Source organism: Lynx rufus, unplaced genomic scaffold (genome assembly GCF_022079265.1).
Source record: "Lynx rufus isolate CCGP_SWC_20201006 ecotype Redwood Valley unplaced genomic scaffold, mLynRuf1.p SCAF_2, whole genome shotgun sequence".
Classification (NCBI taxonomy): Eukaryota; Metazoa; Chordata; class Mammalia; order Carnivora; family Felidae; genus Lynx; species Lynx rufus.
Window position 1 is genome coordinate 216,066,952 of NW_025814834.1, and position 14,070 is coordinate 216,081,021.

At 62.7% G+C, this 14,070-nt stretch overlaps 1 protein-coding gene across 1 annotated transcript in view; it reads right to left on the bottom strand.

Moving 5' to 3' along the window:
* The window catches only part of TMEM201 (transmembrane protein 201), a 28,092-nt gene that overhangs the window by 12,790 nt on the left and 1,232 nt on the right, over window positions 1–14,070 (bottom strand). The window contains exons 2-6 of the mRNA XM_047085531.1: window positions 8,008–8,128; window positions 7,318–7,512; window positions 5,948–6,124; window positions 3,840–4,189; window positions 3,072–3,275 (exon numbers count right to left, since the gene is read on the bottom strand). Coding sequence (XP_046941487.1) covers window positions 3,072–3,275; window positions 3,840–4,189; window positions 5,948–6,124; window positions 7,318–7,512; window positions 8,008–8,128 — 1,047 coding nt within the window. The remainder of the gene's footprint in view (window positions 1–3,071; window positions 3,276–3,839; window positions 4,190–5,947; window positions 6,125–7,317; window positions 7,513–8,007; window positions 8,129–14,070) is intronic.

The following is a 14,070-nucleotide window of genomic DNA, read 5'->3' on the forward strand; positions in this document are numbered from 1 at the left end:
GAACTACATTTTACGTAGCAGTTTATTGAGACGGAGGAAAGGACGACCCAGCAGGGCACGTGAGGGCAGCCAGGCCCGGAGCCGCCCGATGCCCATGGCGCCAGCACCCAAATCTGACCCCCCGTGGGCATGCCTGTACCCCCGCGTCCCCTGCCCCCGGCACAGAAACCTCTGAAGGAACGTGAAAGAAAAAACAAAAAAGACATGGTACCTGACGGCCGCCGGTAAAAGCAGAGTCCCGGAGGCATTTATTGAAAATACAGCATGAAAAACAAGACATCTACGGCCAGGAGGTACGGTTACAGCAAGCGTCACCGGCCAATCGTCCACGGTTCTACTACACGACCAGAGGGCAAGACACTGCGCAACAGTCACGGACAGAAGACACACGGGCTCCTCCCGGGCAGGTGCGTCGAGGTGGTGGCTCAGCCCGTGGCGGGGACCCCGGACGCCGAGGGAGAGGACAGCCAAGGGGGGGCCTCCCTCGCGTCTTGGGAGACGGTCACCCCGACCCCAGGCGGTCTGACAGTCGTCCCCAGTGGAGGGGACAGAGGTCCTCGGTAGGGGCAACACACTTCCAGTTATTAAGCCATGATCCCAGTGATGCCTGCACTTCCTCAGCTGTTGCCAGTAACATCAGAAGGCGCTGGGAATATGCTCCAGGTCATGAACTTTAAAGGACAGACACGTAATTTTAAAAAGTCACACAAAACTCTAAAAAGCGCAGGAAGCCTCCCTCCTACGAGGCTCGGCTCACGAGGGCGTCTTTCCGTCCCCGGAGAGGGCAGGAGAGACATCTGCTCGGCAGGGGCTCCTGGCCAGCACGAGAGCCGGTTATGGTTATTATAAATAATTTAACTTAAATACACACATACACACAGATGTCCTGCTTCTACTCAACGCCAAGAAAAGCAGTAATTAGCATCACGCCATCAGTTTCCTTGAGAACAGGGGATCCACACAAGAGGGCGGCTCTGCCATCAGACCAGCAGTTCTCCTCCCGGTACCTGCCGCCTCCTCTCCCCCCTCAGGCAGGCTGACTGGGGGAGAAGGGACAGGCGGACGGGCAGTCCCCCCCACCGCCCCAGCCCAGCAGGCTCTGCCAGTCACCTAGCGCCTCGCCCTCTACAGAGAACAAGCAGAGCCCAGCCAGGCAGGGCCCTGACTGAGGCCACACGGCTAAGGGGGCCGCTCCAGACCCATCCGGATGCCAGGCTGGGCGTGAGTGGTGTGGGCTGGCTTCTTAGGGCCCCAGGAACACGAGGACCATGACGGTGGGGCTCAGGCCCCATGAGGGGACCGTCGGGCTGTTAGTTGGTGGCCCCTTGCCGAGTGTGACCCTCACACGCATGGGATCTGCCTCTGTCCTCCCCGGGCTCTGATGTGTTGTAAAGGAGAGAGCACGGGGTCACTCCTGGAGGGAGACTTATACTCAGAGTGACGAGTGGCAGGGCACCCCGGCCCTGGAGGAATCTGGGGCCCGATGTGGGGTCAGCAGAGGGCAGAATGCCTGGATGGAGACAGTCTTGGGCCGCCTGCTGCCAGCGCAGGTGGGGGGGGGGGGGGGACGGACACTCAGAGACAGTGCCCCGGGCTAAGTGCTTCCTCCGCACGTATCCACATCAAGGTCAGCATTCAAAGACCCTGGAGAGAGGCCCACCTTCCATTTCACAGATGGTAACCGGAGACTGGGAAGAGCAGGGGCCTGGCCGGGACCACACAGCTACTGAGTAGCAGCCCTGTTCCCCTGGAGCGGTGACTCTGGGTCAGCACTGTCCCTACCCTCCCGCCTGACCCACAGAAAGAAAAGTGCCTCACGGGGAAGCACAAGGCAGGAGGCCCGGCACCCTCCACGAGGGGCTCCAGGGGTCAGGAGGGTGGTGACAGGCCAGAGAGGGACAAGGTGACAAATGACCTGCTGCCATGTGTGTCGCTCTTGGGCCCCTGCCCTGTGCTGCCCATAGGGAGCGAGAACTTTCCCCAGGCATCCCGCGGGGGCGAGCGGAGGAGACGGGACGTACCAGGCGTGGGGTGGGGGAGCAGGCCGAGGGCACTCGGGTCTCCACCGCCAGCCGGCGAGGGCAGCCTTGGCTCAGGAGGCCTCACCCCAGCCCCTGCGGTCCTGCCTTTTCAGGGGAGAGCCAGGCGCGTCTCGGAAGAGGGAGCAGCGCATGCGTGCCCTGGTTCCGTCTGGCCCCCAGCAGTGCCCAAATCACAGACGAGTAAGACTGCTCAGAACCCCAGCTGGGCGAACCCCCCCACGGCCTGGCTGCTAAGACGCTTGCTGACCACAGGGCCAGCGGGCCTCTCTGCGGCCCACCGCGAGGAGAGCCTCGCCCCACACACCCGTGGCCAGTCTGGACCCAAGAACTGTGTTCTCTGTTCCCAGGGCAGGAGGCTGAGGGACAGTGGGTCTCAGGAAGGTCTTGGAGGAGGAATTGAGCTATGAATCCTGGGGGGTGGAGGGGCGGCGGCGGCGAGCCCTGTGTCCTCTTGGGTCCCCGGCTCCGTGAGGGCTGGCTGGACAATGGGCAGGACCGAAAGGACAGACCGGGGAAGTGACGTGGAGACAGGGTGGGGGGCTCTGCTCTGGCCCCTGCTCAACAGCACCCGCCCATGCCCAGCAGCCCGAGCAGTCAGGCCACACGGCAAGGGCCCAGCCCGCAGCCACCGTCACCAGCCCCTGAGATGGGGCAAAGCGAGAGGAGCGGCAGGCAGCAGGGACCTGACCCCCCACCGCCCGCTCAGGACCGGGGCGTGGCCTCTTTGCGCTGCCAGCCGAGGCCCCCGGTCAGAGGCAGGTCGCGTGGGCCACCCGTGTCCCAGTCTGGGGGCAGCGATGGGCTCTTTGGCCAGAGAGGTGCGGCAGTGGTGGGTGGCCCTAGGGCACTTGGGGAGTGGGCGGGGAGGGTGGCTTGCTGGTGCTGGAAAGCACGGGGGGGGGGGGGGGGGCTCTAGGCTGGGCGGGGGCAAGAGTGAGGCAGGTGACAAAGACGCAAGTCACAGGGGCCCTGCTCTGGGCCCGTCCGTCCGTCTGTCCTCCCCCCCGCAGTCACTGCTGCTTCTCTGACCTTCGGGGCCGGAACCTCCGCGTGCCTGTCGCCTTCCTTGTGGCCACGGCTGCCGTGAAGCCCACCAGGCAGCACAGGGATGTGGTGCTGAACTTGAGCGTCTCCAGCCAGCCGGGCGAGGCGGCCTGTAGGTACTGCTCCGCCAGGTGCAGCCCCAGCAGCAGGGCCCACAGGCAGGTGGAGAAGGCGTCGATCCTGCGCAGCCTGCGGGGCAGAGCGGGGGCGGCGGTGAGGGCCCCCAGCAGCAGGACAAGAACCCCCCCTCCTGTGTCCACTCCCCCCCAACCCGGCTCGGAGGACAGAGTCCAGGGCCAAGAGGAGAGCGGGGAGCCTCGGACTCCCACTTCCAACACCTCCACGCTGCACGGCCGAGCAGCTCAGTTCCTCCCAGTCTATACAACCGAACCTCCCTCAGAGCCACTGAGCCAACACGGAAGCCGCTCATTACAGGGTCTGCAACCGCACAGGGGGCACAAGGGCCCCACCCGGACCCCCGACGACCGCAGAGGGGACGAAAGCACGCCACGAGGCCCAAGCGCACAGCGGCGAGGGGCAGGCTGGCTCCGGGTGCCACCGCTCCCTCTCAGGCAGGCCACTTGCCTTCCTCTCGCCCCTCAGACTCCCAGCTGCCGGGGAAGAGAGACCGAGTCTGGCTCCGGCCACACCGCGGAGCCTAGCGTGTGGCCGTGTGCCCAGCAGAGCCTCTCGGCTTCAACCCGAGCGCGTTTCCTCCCACCGAGTCCCGGCCCTGCGCGGCCCCACACGCACCTGATGCGGCCGGCCAGCAGCATGGCCAGCAGGCAGGTGAGCAGGCCCAGGGCCACGACGCCCATCTGGTGGCTCTGCCCGAAGGCCCAGGCCTCCCGCAGCTTCTCTGCCGCGTGCTCGGGTAGCAGACCCAGCAGCTGCTGCCAGCCGTCGACCCCGGGGGCAGTGCCGTTGTCAGGTGTGGCCGAGCCGTTCCCACCGGGCGGCAGGGCCGGGGGCAGGGTGGCCTCTGGGGCGAAGGGGTTGCTGGTGCCATAGAACGCGATGGTCAGCAGGAAGGTGCAGGCCAGGAAGGCGAGGGCGCGGAGCACAATGACCTGGACCGGGGCCTTCGCCGCGGAGGAGAAGCTCTGAGGGAGAAAGACCGGTCGGAGGGGTGGCCAGAGCCACCGACAGCCATTCCCGGTGCCCACTCTGCACGAGGGCCTGGCCAGCGCCCCCAAGCGCCCGCCGAAGAGTCCACCTGGTTCCTGATGGTCAGAGGCGGCGCCTTCCTCACGCCTTAAACCCTTACGTAATCCCAGCTTGGTCTCTAGGTTTCCTGCTGGGTTCCACTCATCTGCCTCCTTTCTTGGCCTTCACCCGCTGGGGAAGTCACCCCGGCCGGCAGGGGACTGCTCTATCACGTTCTTCAGAGAAACCCTTTTGGTGGTAGGGTGATCGGGTTTCTTTCAAATAAGTTTTTTAATCATTTCATCAGGTTCTCATCAGAAATTCCTATTGTGATTTTCAGTGGAATTGCAATAAACAGAGAAGAGAACTCCGGCCAAACTGAAGTTAAAAAAACCCAGTCAAAAAAAAAACACAAAAAACGAGCTGTTTGGTCTAGGAACACAGTGGTGAGGGGGGAAGCTGAAGGTCAGTGTCCTGCTGTGCAAAACGGGCCGTGCGGGCCGTTGGTGTGGCCTCGCGGTCAGGGACCTGGCGCTCAGACTGGAAACCACATGCCAGTTGGACACAGAGCACATCTGGGCAGGAACGTCTCTGGCAGGGGATGGTTTTTACTTCTAAATCCACTTGCTACTACCTCAGGCTTTTTGAAATTTTTTTAACCTTTTATTTATTTTTGAGAGACAGAGCACGAGTGGGGGAGGGGCAGAGAGCGAGGGAGACACAGAATCTGAAGCATACTACCTCAGGTTTTTTAAACCAGAACATTCCGTTAACCAAGTATAGTGATAATTAAAAAGTTTTTGGCCAGGTAGTCTTGGGTTCAAATCTTGGCGTCCAGCCCTCTGCAAGTTCTGGAACTCCGAGTCTGGCTTCCACAGCTGTAAATGGGAGTCACAGGGCCTCAGGGGGTATCCACCACGAAGGGTGCTGGGGGGAGCACGTGCCTGTGTCGGGGAAGTGCCCGGGTCCGATAGGACCCTCACAACCCCTGGCCCAAGCGCACAAATACACATGTATTGGGGCATCTGGGTGGCCCAGTTGGTTAAGCTTCTAACTCTGGCTCAGTCATGATCTCGTGTCTGTGGGTTCGAGCCCCGCCTCGGGCCCTGTGCTGACAGCTCGGAGCCTGGAGCCTGCTTCCGATTCTGTGTCTCCCTCTCTCTCTGCCCCTCCCCCGCTCATGCTCTGTCTCTCTCTCAAAAATAAACAAACATTTGGGGCGCCTGGGTGGCACAGTCGGTTAAGCGTCCGACTTCAGCCAGGTCACGATCTCGCGGTCCGTGAGTTCGAGCCCCGCGTCGGGCTCTGGGCTGATGGCTCAGAGCCTGGAGCCTGTTTCCGGTTCTGTGTCTCCCTCTCTCTCTGCCCCTCCCCCGTTCATGCTCTGTCTCTCTCTGTCCCAAAAATAAATAAACGTTGAAAAAAAAAATTTTTAATAAAAAATAAACAAACATTAAAAAATTTGAAAAAACAGATGTGCGTATTACAACACAGACCCACTCTTCTTGGGATACCTGCTCAGGCCAGTGGCACGAAGGGGCCTGTGAACGGCTGGGAAAGGGGTCCCGGGGGAAGGCTACTGCCTCCAGGAAAAGGGTCTCGGCTCTGAAGGGCTGCCTACAGTCTCGGGGGGGCTCAGCCCCCCAGCAGGGGTTTCCTGCACAAAACCAAGGGCCGTGACTCCCCAAACGCCCCGTGGGGTGCCTTGCTCCAACCTGCGTGTGGGTCTGGTCGGCTTCCCGGCGCTTGAACTGGTGGCTGAGCAACAGGGCACGCAGCTGGCGGTTCTGGTGCTTGATGTAGTACTCGACGGCCGCCTGGCAGGGCCGGCACAGCTTGTACATCTGCTCCAGGTGGTGCCGATACACCTCGATCTCCTCGTCATACCTGCCCTGCGGGGGGGACGACAGAGGCTCAGGGTTCTGGGGGGGGGGTCACCGGGGCTGCTCGTGTCGAGCAGGTCAGATCTGGGTTCGCTTACAAGGGCGGTGACCGCGAATAAGTGGTGCCCACTCACAACCCGCTTCCTCCGTGCCCAACAGGACGGACGGCCTCCTACTGCCTGTGGCGATGTTGGCCACGGGGAGTGAGGCCTGGCCCAGAAGCCGACACATAGCAGGGGCCCAGAGGTGACAGGAGCCACTCTAGCCGGGTCCTGTTGCCGCACAGGATGCACCTGGAGGCCAGGAGCTCGGGATGCGGTCCCTGCTTCAGGTTCCGCTCCTGGGTCCCAAGAGCTCCAGCAGGGCAGGTGAGCCAAGGGAGAAGCCAGCTCTGGGTGGACGCTACTTAGATGGAGGCAGAGGCCTGCCCGTGTGCTTAAGACCAAGGGTCCAGAAAACACTAGGGAACCAAGGGCTTCAGTGGGAGCTGAAGGGTTCTTTGGGCTCCAGGAATATTTCAGACGATTCGAGTCCCACACCCCCTTCTCCCAGAGAGGCAGCAACACACCTCTCCTTCCCTGTTGCCAGGGGAGGCGAACATTTCGGTCTGCAGTGGCCAGGAGAGCTATCGGTCTGATCTCTGGCTGGGACGGGATGTGCCACAAAAGCTTCTCTGCTTGCCAAACTGCACACGCCTTCCCTTCTTCATGCAGGTTCCCGGTCTCCCCCTGCCTCCTCCCCTCCCGGCGGGATCATGGGAAAGCCACAGTCTCTGGGCCTCAGCCGGGCTCTTCTCCTGCGGTCAGGGGACCCCTGGGGCGGGCGAGGCCTGGCGGGGGGCGAACTCTTAACACCAGGCTGCTCACCTATCTTCCTCTCCCCGGAACTGCAGGGCAAACTGCCTGCCCGGCCAGTGGACAAGACGGACTCAGGGACGCGGACAGGACTGGCCCAAGAGGGTCCGCGTGGGGCGCCCAAGGACCCGACCTCCCCCTGCCCCGGGACACGCCCCTCTGGCCGGCACTGGGGTTTCTACAATGACGTCCCGGGCTTGGAGCCCCAGGACGGCAGCAACCGCGAGACGGAGGGAGGGCGAGAAGTGTGTTCCAACGGGGACGGAAGAAATAACACACCCGGAACGTGGGGCCGGTGCGGGAGGGGGAGGGGGAGGGGGCCGGGGCCCCGCCTCGTGCCCACCTCACCTCGTCACGCGGTGCGAAGGCGGCCAGCTGCTTGATCTTGGTGGTCTGGTGGTGGCTGCACCTGCGGCACAGCAGCACCTGGCTGCTCACCCACTGCTGCGGCTGCGCGGGGGGGCGGGGCCCCGGCACGCTGCTCACCACGTGGTTCAGGTGCTCCAGGTACTGGGCGGGGATCGGCTTGTTGTAGTCGCCGTTCTGGGGGTGGGAGGGGACCCGAGTCAGCAGCGGGGAGAGAGACTCAGGAGAGCCGCCACGGATGCCCCCCCCGTCCGGCAACAAACACCCCGGGGGAAGTGGCGGCGGATCCCAAACACCCCCTTTCTTTACAAGCAGCGGCGGAAGACTTTCTTTTAAAGCAGCTTCACGGGGAGCCCGACAGGCAAGACACCGCGAGTGCGGCCTGCCCCCTCCCTCGGAATCCTGCCGTGGGCCGGCCGCCTGTGTTTGTGAATCGAGTTTTCAGGTCTGCACCACCTGGCAGAGCAGGGCCGCTGCAAGGACAGCCCGCAAAACCGAAAACACCATCCGGCCTCTGCAGAAAGCCTGCCGACCCCTGGTCTAAGGCAAAACGGTGGATGGGCCTCAGAGCCGGAAACATCTCGGTCTGAACCCTGATCCGCTGCTTCTCGTGGCAGGGACACTGGACAAGCTGCCTGGGCCCCCGGCCCCGCCGGCCCCACCCGGCCGTACCTCCTGGAAGCCGTTGTACTGCTCGCAGTGCGGACAGTCCCAGCAGTTGCGGTTCCCGTACGGCACCACCGTGTCCTGGTTGCAGAACCAGCAGTTGACGATGGTGTGCGTCGGCTTCATCCTGTGGACGAGGACACGGTGGGGTCAGCCGGGAGGGCGCCGCCACCCAGTGCTATGGGGACCAGAGAAAGCATGGGGAAGTAGGACGGGGGACCCGGAGCTGAAGACGCCGCAGCCGGGAGAAGTGACGAGGCGAGGGGCTGGGCTGCAGGTTGAGTGCTGGCCACAAGGACCTGCAAGGAGGCCGAGGCGGGGACAGCGTCTCCTCAGGCCTCCAGGCGAAGCCTGGCCTCCTCCCTCCCAGCGCCGGGGGACAGCTGAAGACGCACCAGATACCGTGGCACCAGCCCCTGGTATCCTGGGGCTCAGGCATGGGGGCAACGCGGACCAGAACCTGCCAGGCCACAGGGCCGAGAGTGACCAGGCTCGAGGACTGCCCTCCCAAGGCCCGAAGACCTCCTGAGCCTGTCCCTGGGCTGTGCAAACAGTGCTCCTCAGGGAGTTTGCAGATGGCAGGAGCCTCCTGTGCTCCAAAGATGAAAAAAAACCCCAAGAGGGTAAGGTCAAGGAGGCTGAGGGGCGGGGACTAGGGACAGCTGCTCAGACTGGAGCCAACCCTCTCTGCTGGAGGGATAGGGCAGGCAATCCACAGTGGCCCTCGTTGGCCACACATGTGGTGACAGGTGGGGGCTGTAGGATAATCCCGGCCCAGACACTGGGGGATCTGTGCTCTGGGCCCCTCCACCCACCTCACTGGCTGCAGGGTGGGGTGAGGGGGAGGGAAGGGAGGAGTACAGCAACTGCCCAACAAACGCCTCCAGTCCCAGGGATCTAGAAACAATGCAGGCGATGGGTGGCAATTGCTTGAGCCCTGGGGTCCCGGCCTCGTGGCTCCTAATCCCCCTTGTCGTCCCCCAGAGGCCACCTCCAGATCTGGGGCGCTGCCTGGGCCCCTAACGTACTGGGCAGCCGCACCACACGTGCTGCACGACCCCAGGAGTCCTGGCTCTGCCAGCCTCTAGATGTGAGCCCCAGGAGGCTCCTCCTCTCCCAGCCTGGCCTGCCCCTGCAAAACGTGAGCGGTCACAGAACCTGTGCGTCCATGTTACAACCATCCACTGACACGAGACACGTAAAGGTGCTGTGCAACGCAAAGGGCCAGCTCTGTCACCCTCCTGTGCCCGGGCCTGTCGGGGGCCTCAAAGGAAGCTCCTGACACCACAGCTGCCTCCTGGCCGTGTCCCTCCATCACCCCCCACTGAGCGCGGGCAGGTTATGAGGGTTGTCCGGGCCTCAGTCTTAACCACCTGCCAACCGGGCACAAGAGCGTGTCAAGGATCGGAAGTAATGCCAGTCTAAATGCCCAGTAAGTGGTAGTTATGGTGAGAAGGGGAGGGGGGAGAGGAGGATATGCATCCAGGCGCCGCAAGGAGGAGCCCCAGGGTCCACAGAGGGCACCCTGGATCACCCCCAGCAACCACAGCGGCATACTCCCTGCCCCTGCTCAGGCCAAAGCCCTCATGAGGGACCAGGGACCGCCACATCTCGTCAACAGCAAGAGGCCAGAGCAAAGCCTGGCCATGGCAGCAGCGGGCAGTGTGGCACTGCGGTCACGGTTTTGTGGCGTGGCCTTCTGCGGAAAGGCATCTGCCTCCCGGACCGTCCACTTCTTTATCTGGCCCATGGAGATAACGATAAGCCTTGCCCCGAAGGGAGGCTGCCGAGAGGGTAAACCAGGGAGTTTAGGAAAGTGCTGAGCCCGGCAGCCGCTTGGCACAAGGCAAGCTGACGGCGTCCCTGGGCTCCACGCTAAGAGCAGTGGAAGGCGGCGCCAGGCAAGGTGAGAGGCGGGGAGACCCGCTCTGCCTGGATGCTGGCACTCTGGCTTTCTCTTTGTGATCTGCACCTGCTTCACAGGCCTCTTTGTCATAGCGCGGGGGGGGGGGGGGGCACGTCCCAGTGAGTGACGATGCAGGGTGAGAAACCTCTCACCTGACCCCCGGCTCCCTCCATTCTCACCGCGGGCCTCCTCGACATCCCTCCACGACACACTCAGCCTCTGGAGAGAAGCCAAGCAGAGGAGCTGGAGGTCTGAGAATAAAGAGAGAGCTGGGCAGGAAATAAAGACACAGGCCCCAGGAACCCATGCAGGCCATCAGGACCTGTGGCTCTGGGCCCAGGGAGCCCCCGGAGCCCCTCCTGCCCCAGGAAGCCATCATTTCCACTCTGAACCCCCAGCCCTGTCGCTCAGGAAACGAGCCTGGCCTGGAAGCGGGTGGCAGGAAGGGGAGGCAGGGGATTAGCTCTGGTCCCGGGGGCCAGTGGCTCTAGCTTGTCACTCTCAGCCTGTGGTAATCCCTGTCCAGGGTGGCGATGAGGGTGGGGGGGTAGGGGGGGGTCCACGGGCCACCGAGCGCTCGGACGCCGGGCCCGAGTCGGCTCCCCCACCAGCGACGCCTCTCCTCGGGCTCCGCGCGTGAGACCCGACCTGGGCTGCGCCCACCTCCACCTCTACCTGTACCAGGCCTGACACGGGAGGGTGGGGTCTGTTCTGAGCCAGCTTAGCGCTGGTCCTGCTCTTGCTCAGGAGGTCCCCCCAGGTCCCTTCATAAAATCTCCAAACCGCTTCTCCCCCAGCCACCGACCCCCAGCCCAGGGAGGTTCTCGGACGCACCACTCTGAGCCGGGGAGGAGTTCTGAGGTAACAAGACGGCACATCCCTGTGACACAGGCAAGACTGAGACGGTCCCTGGCCAGGCGGCCTTGGGGGGAAGGTTGGGCCCCAGCAGGTGGGCGGCCAGGAGGATCTGGAAGGGTTCACCCAGCTTCTGCCGCCCGCGTGCTGAGCTCCCGGGCTCTGCTGGAGCCAGAGGAGACCCGAAGCGGCCAGGAGCAGGGTGGGCCCCTTGGGAGGGGAAAGGGGCAGCGACATGGTCTGGACCCACCCCTCCGCAGGTCCCAAACACACCCCACCCCGACCACGGTATTGCCCCATCAGCCCCGACGCGCATTTAGTTAAAACAAAGCTCATGCCCGGGCATCCTGCCATCTCCTACAGATGGGGGCAGGGGTGTCTGCTGTAGGAGGGAGCCCGCCATCGGAGGGATGCAGCTTTGGGTCCCGGGCGCCTGCTGTGAGCCCAGCACGGTGCCGCGTGGAGGAGACACAGGGATGGGGCTTAATCCCTATCCGAGGGGGTTTCGAGTCTGGGGAAGACTGTCGTGTCAATGTTCCCACCAGGCCGTGAGAAGTACCCAGCCTCCCAGGAGGGGCCTGGCATATATATAGCTTCTGACTCTGGGCACCGTGCATCAGCTGGGTGGGGTCTGGAAGACCGTCTCTAGGAGAGTCAGGATGGTTCCCTCAGGAACCAGGAGGTTAGCCTCTCGAAGGGCCCCAAGCGGACAGCCCAGGACAGCCTCACAGGTGAGGGGGTCCTTGCCGGACCCCCAGGAGGCTCCTCACCTGCTCCTCTGTGCCTTGAATGGACAACACACGTGGCCCTGCCCACCGAGCAGGTGTCTCCTGGGCTGCGGCACCAGCAGCGCCGAAAAGCTACTTGGTGTCAGAGCGCCTGGGTGGCTCAGGTGGTTAAGTGTCTGACTCGTGATCTAGGCTCAGGTCACGACCTCACAGTTTGTGACTTCGAGCTCCGCCGTCAGCACAGAGGGATTCTCTCTCCCCCTCTCTCTGCCCCTTCTCTACTCACGCTCGCTCTCTCTCAAAATAAATAAACTTAAAAAAAAAAAAAAAAAGGCAACTTGGTGTCGCCCGGGGCCTCCAAGGCCTCACACCCAGCCTCAAGGCAAACCTCAGGGAGATCCACGGCAGTCCTGTGACACAAGACGGCCCCCGGGTCCACCTCTCCCAGGGGAGACCTGGCCTGGAGACGGCCGACCGCCCTCCTTCCCCTCGGCGCAACCTGTGATTACGGAGCACATGCTAGGTGTCTGAGAGCCAGAGACAGGCACAGCTCTCCACTTCTGATCTGGACACGAGGACAAGAACAGCAACTTCGCGGGGCAGCTGGTGACAGATGTCACAGGAAAGGCCGACAAGCAGAGCATTTGCCATCACCCTAAAGAATGGTCAGCAGGGCAAAGTGAGCAGGCGGCGTTCAAACAGACGGGACTGCTAGGCCCGGGGGGGGAGGGGACACCCGGCGGGGTTCCAGGGAGCGGGGCCCCGCAGCCGGCGTGCGGTTCCATGAGTGTGGCCAGAGGCGGGCGGGAAATGGGGACTCTGGAGGCCAGGAAGAGGCTCTGCTACTTAACCCAGGAGGCCGCTCTCTTCGGTCTCCAAACACCAGTGGACAATGCAATAAACACCACGGGAGGGGAGGCCCCTGAGGCCCTGAGCAGGCAGGAGCTGGCACGAGATGGACCCTGGACACAATGCTGAGCCCCAGAGTCCAGAGGTGGGGGGTCTGGGGTGGGGGAGGCCCCAGGAGCCATCATGACCATGTGGAGGCAGGGCCAGCAAGCCCACGGAAGTGTAAGTCGGGCTCCCACCCCACGCTGACGGTGCTGGCCTCCCGCGTGTGCTCAGCGAGTGTGGGGCCTGGTTAGGAGCTGAAAGGCTAGAGTGGATCTGCTGCCTTTTGTTGTTGTTTGTTTTTTAATATTTTTAAAAGTTTATTTACTTGGAGAGAGAGGGAGGGAGAGGGCGAAAGTGGGGAGAGGCAAAGAGAGAGGGAGACGGAGAATCCCAAGCAGGCTCAAGGCCATCAGCGCAGAGCTCGATGTGGGGCTGAACCCATGAGATCATGACCTGAGGCGAAATCAAGAGTCGGACACCTAACCAACTGAGCCACCCAGGCGCCCCTTTGGATCTGCTGTTTAACAGTCAGGCACTGGAGGACAGGAGCCCAACTCCTCCAAGCCCTGGTTTCCTCATCTGGAGAATGGGTTTCTCGAGGTAGCAGTGTGCAGGTGCCTCCGCGGGTCATCAGCAGTGAGTTACTGATGATAATCTGGGAAAGACTGCGGCGTTGGGAGGGCTGCAGTCCTTTGGGGAGGGAACTGGCCTCTCCCCCAGGCTTGGGGGGGGGGCAGTCTTCCCTCTATATCCCTCTGTTATCTCCGCCACTGCTGAGCCCACAGACACCCACCTGGCCAAGTCACTTTCCAGAAACAACTCTCACATGACCTCCCGAGGGTCATTCAAAACCCATGGTGCGGCCAAAGCCAACGCTCCCCAGTCACAGCGTTCTCCCTGCCGGAGGGAGAAGGGCTCAGTCTCTGCAAGCCTGGTCTTGCCTGTGAATCGTGACAGTGGCCAATTTATGACGCCCAGACAAAAGCCAATGCTTTCTGAAAATCTCAGAGCATCCTGGGAAAGGTCTGGTCCTTCTCAGCCCAACCAAGAGGTCCCCATGCCACACGGTGACACCCTGGTGTCGTGCTGCTGGAGTGAAAGGCCTTCCAGGTACCCTCGGGGCTCCCCTCGGAACCAGCTTGGCCAGCAATGCACCAAGTCTCCAGACTCCCAGGGAGGAAAAGCCGTGGCTGCCGGCCCGGGCGGGGAGACAGCACCCCTGAGAACAATCATAGCAGCTCGAGGGACACTGAGCAAACCCAGTCAAAATTCAGCCACACGGAACACAACTGAAGCTTGGCCCAGGCCCTGATCCTTAGCGCAACTCGCCCCATCCCAGCGTAACTGGGAGGCAGCGGCGTCCCGGAGACAAACCGGGCCCTGGCCTCTGCTCTGCTGTCCACATGCCCTGGGAAGCAGAGCCAATGGCCACCTGCCTCTGCACTTCAGCTCCCTTGCATAAAATGACCACTCTGAACCCGCTGGCCGCGCTTCCAGAAACTGCGCAGCGGCTGGGCCACTGGGAGACGTGGGGTGTCAGAGGCCCCCTTGGGAGCTCCTTCAATCCCAGCTATCTTCCCCTGGGAGGCCACCCCCTCCTCGGCCTGCCAGTCTGGCTCATCCTGCAGGTGCAGCTGATGTCCCTCCTACCCTTCCTCCTCCAGGAAGCCTGTGACTCAGTCACCC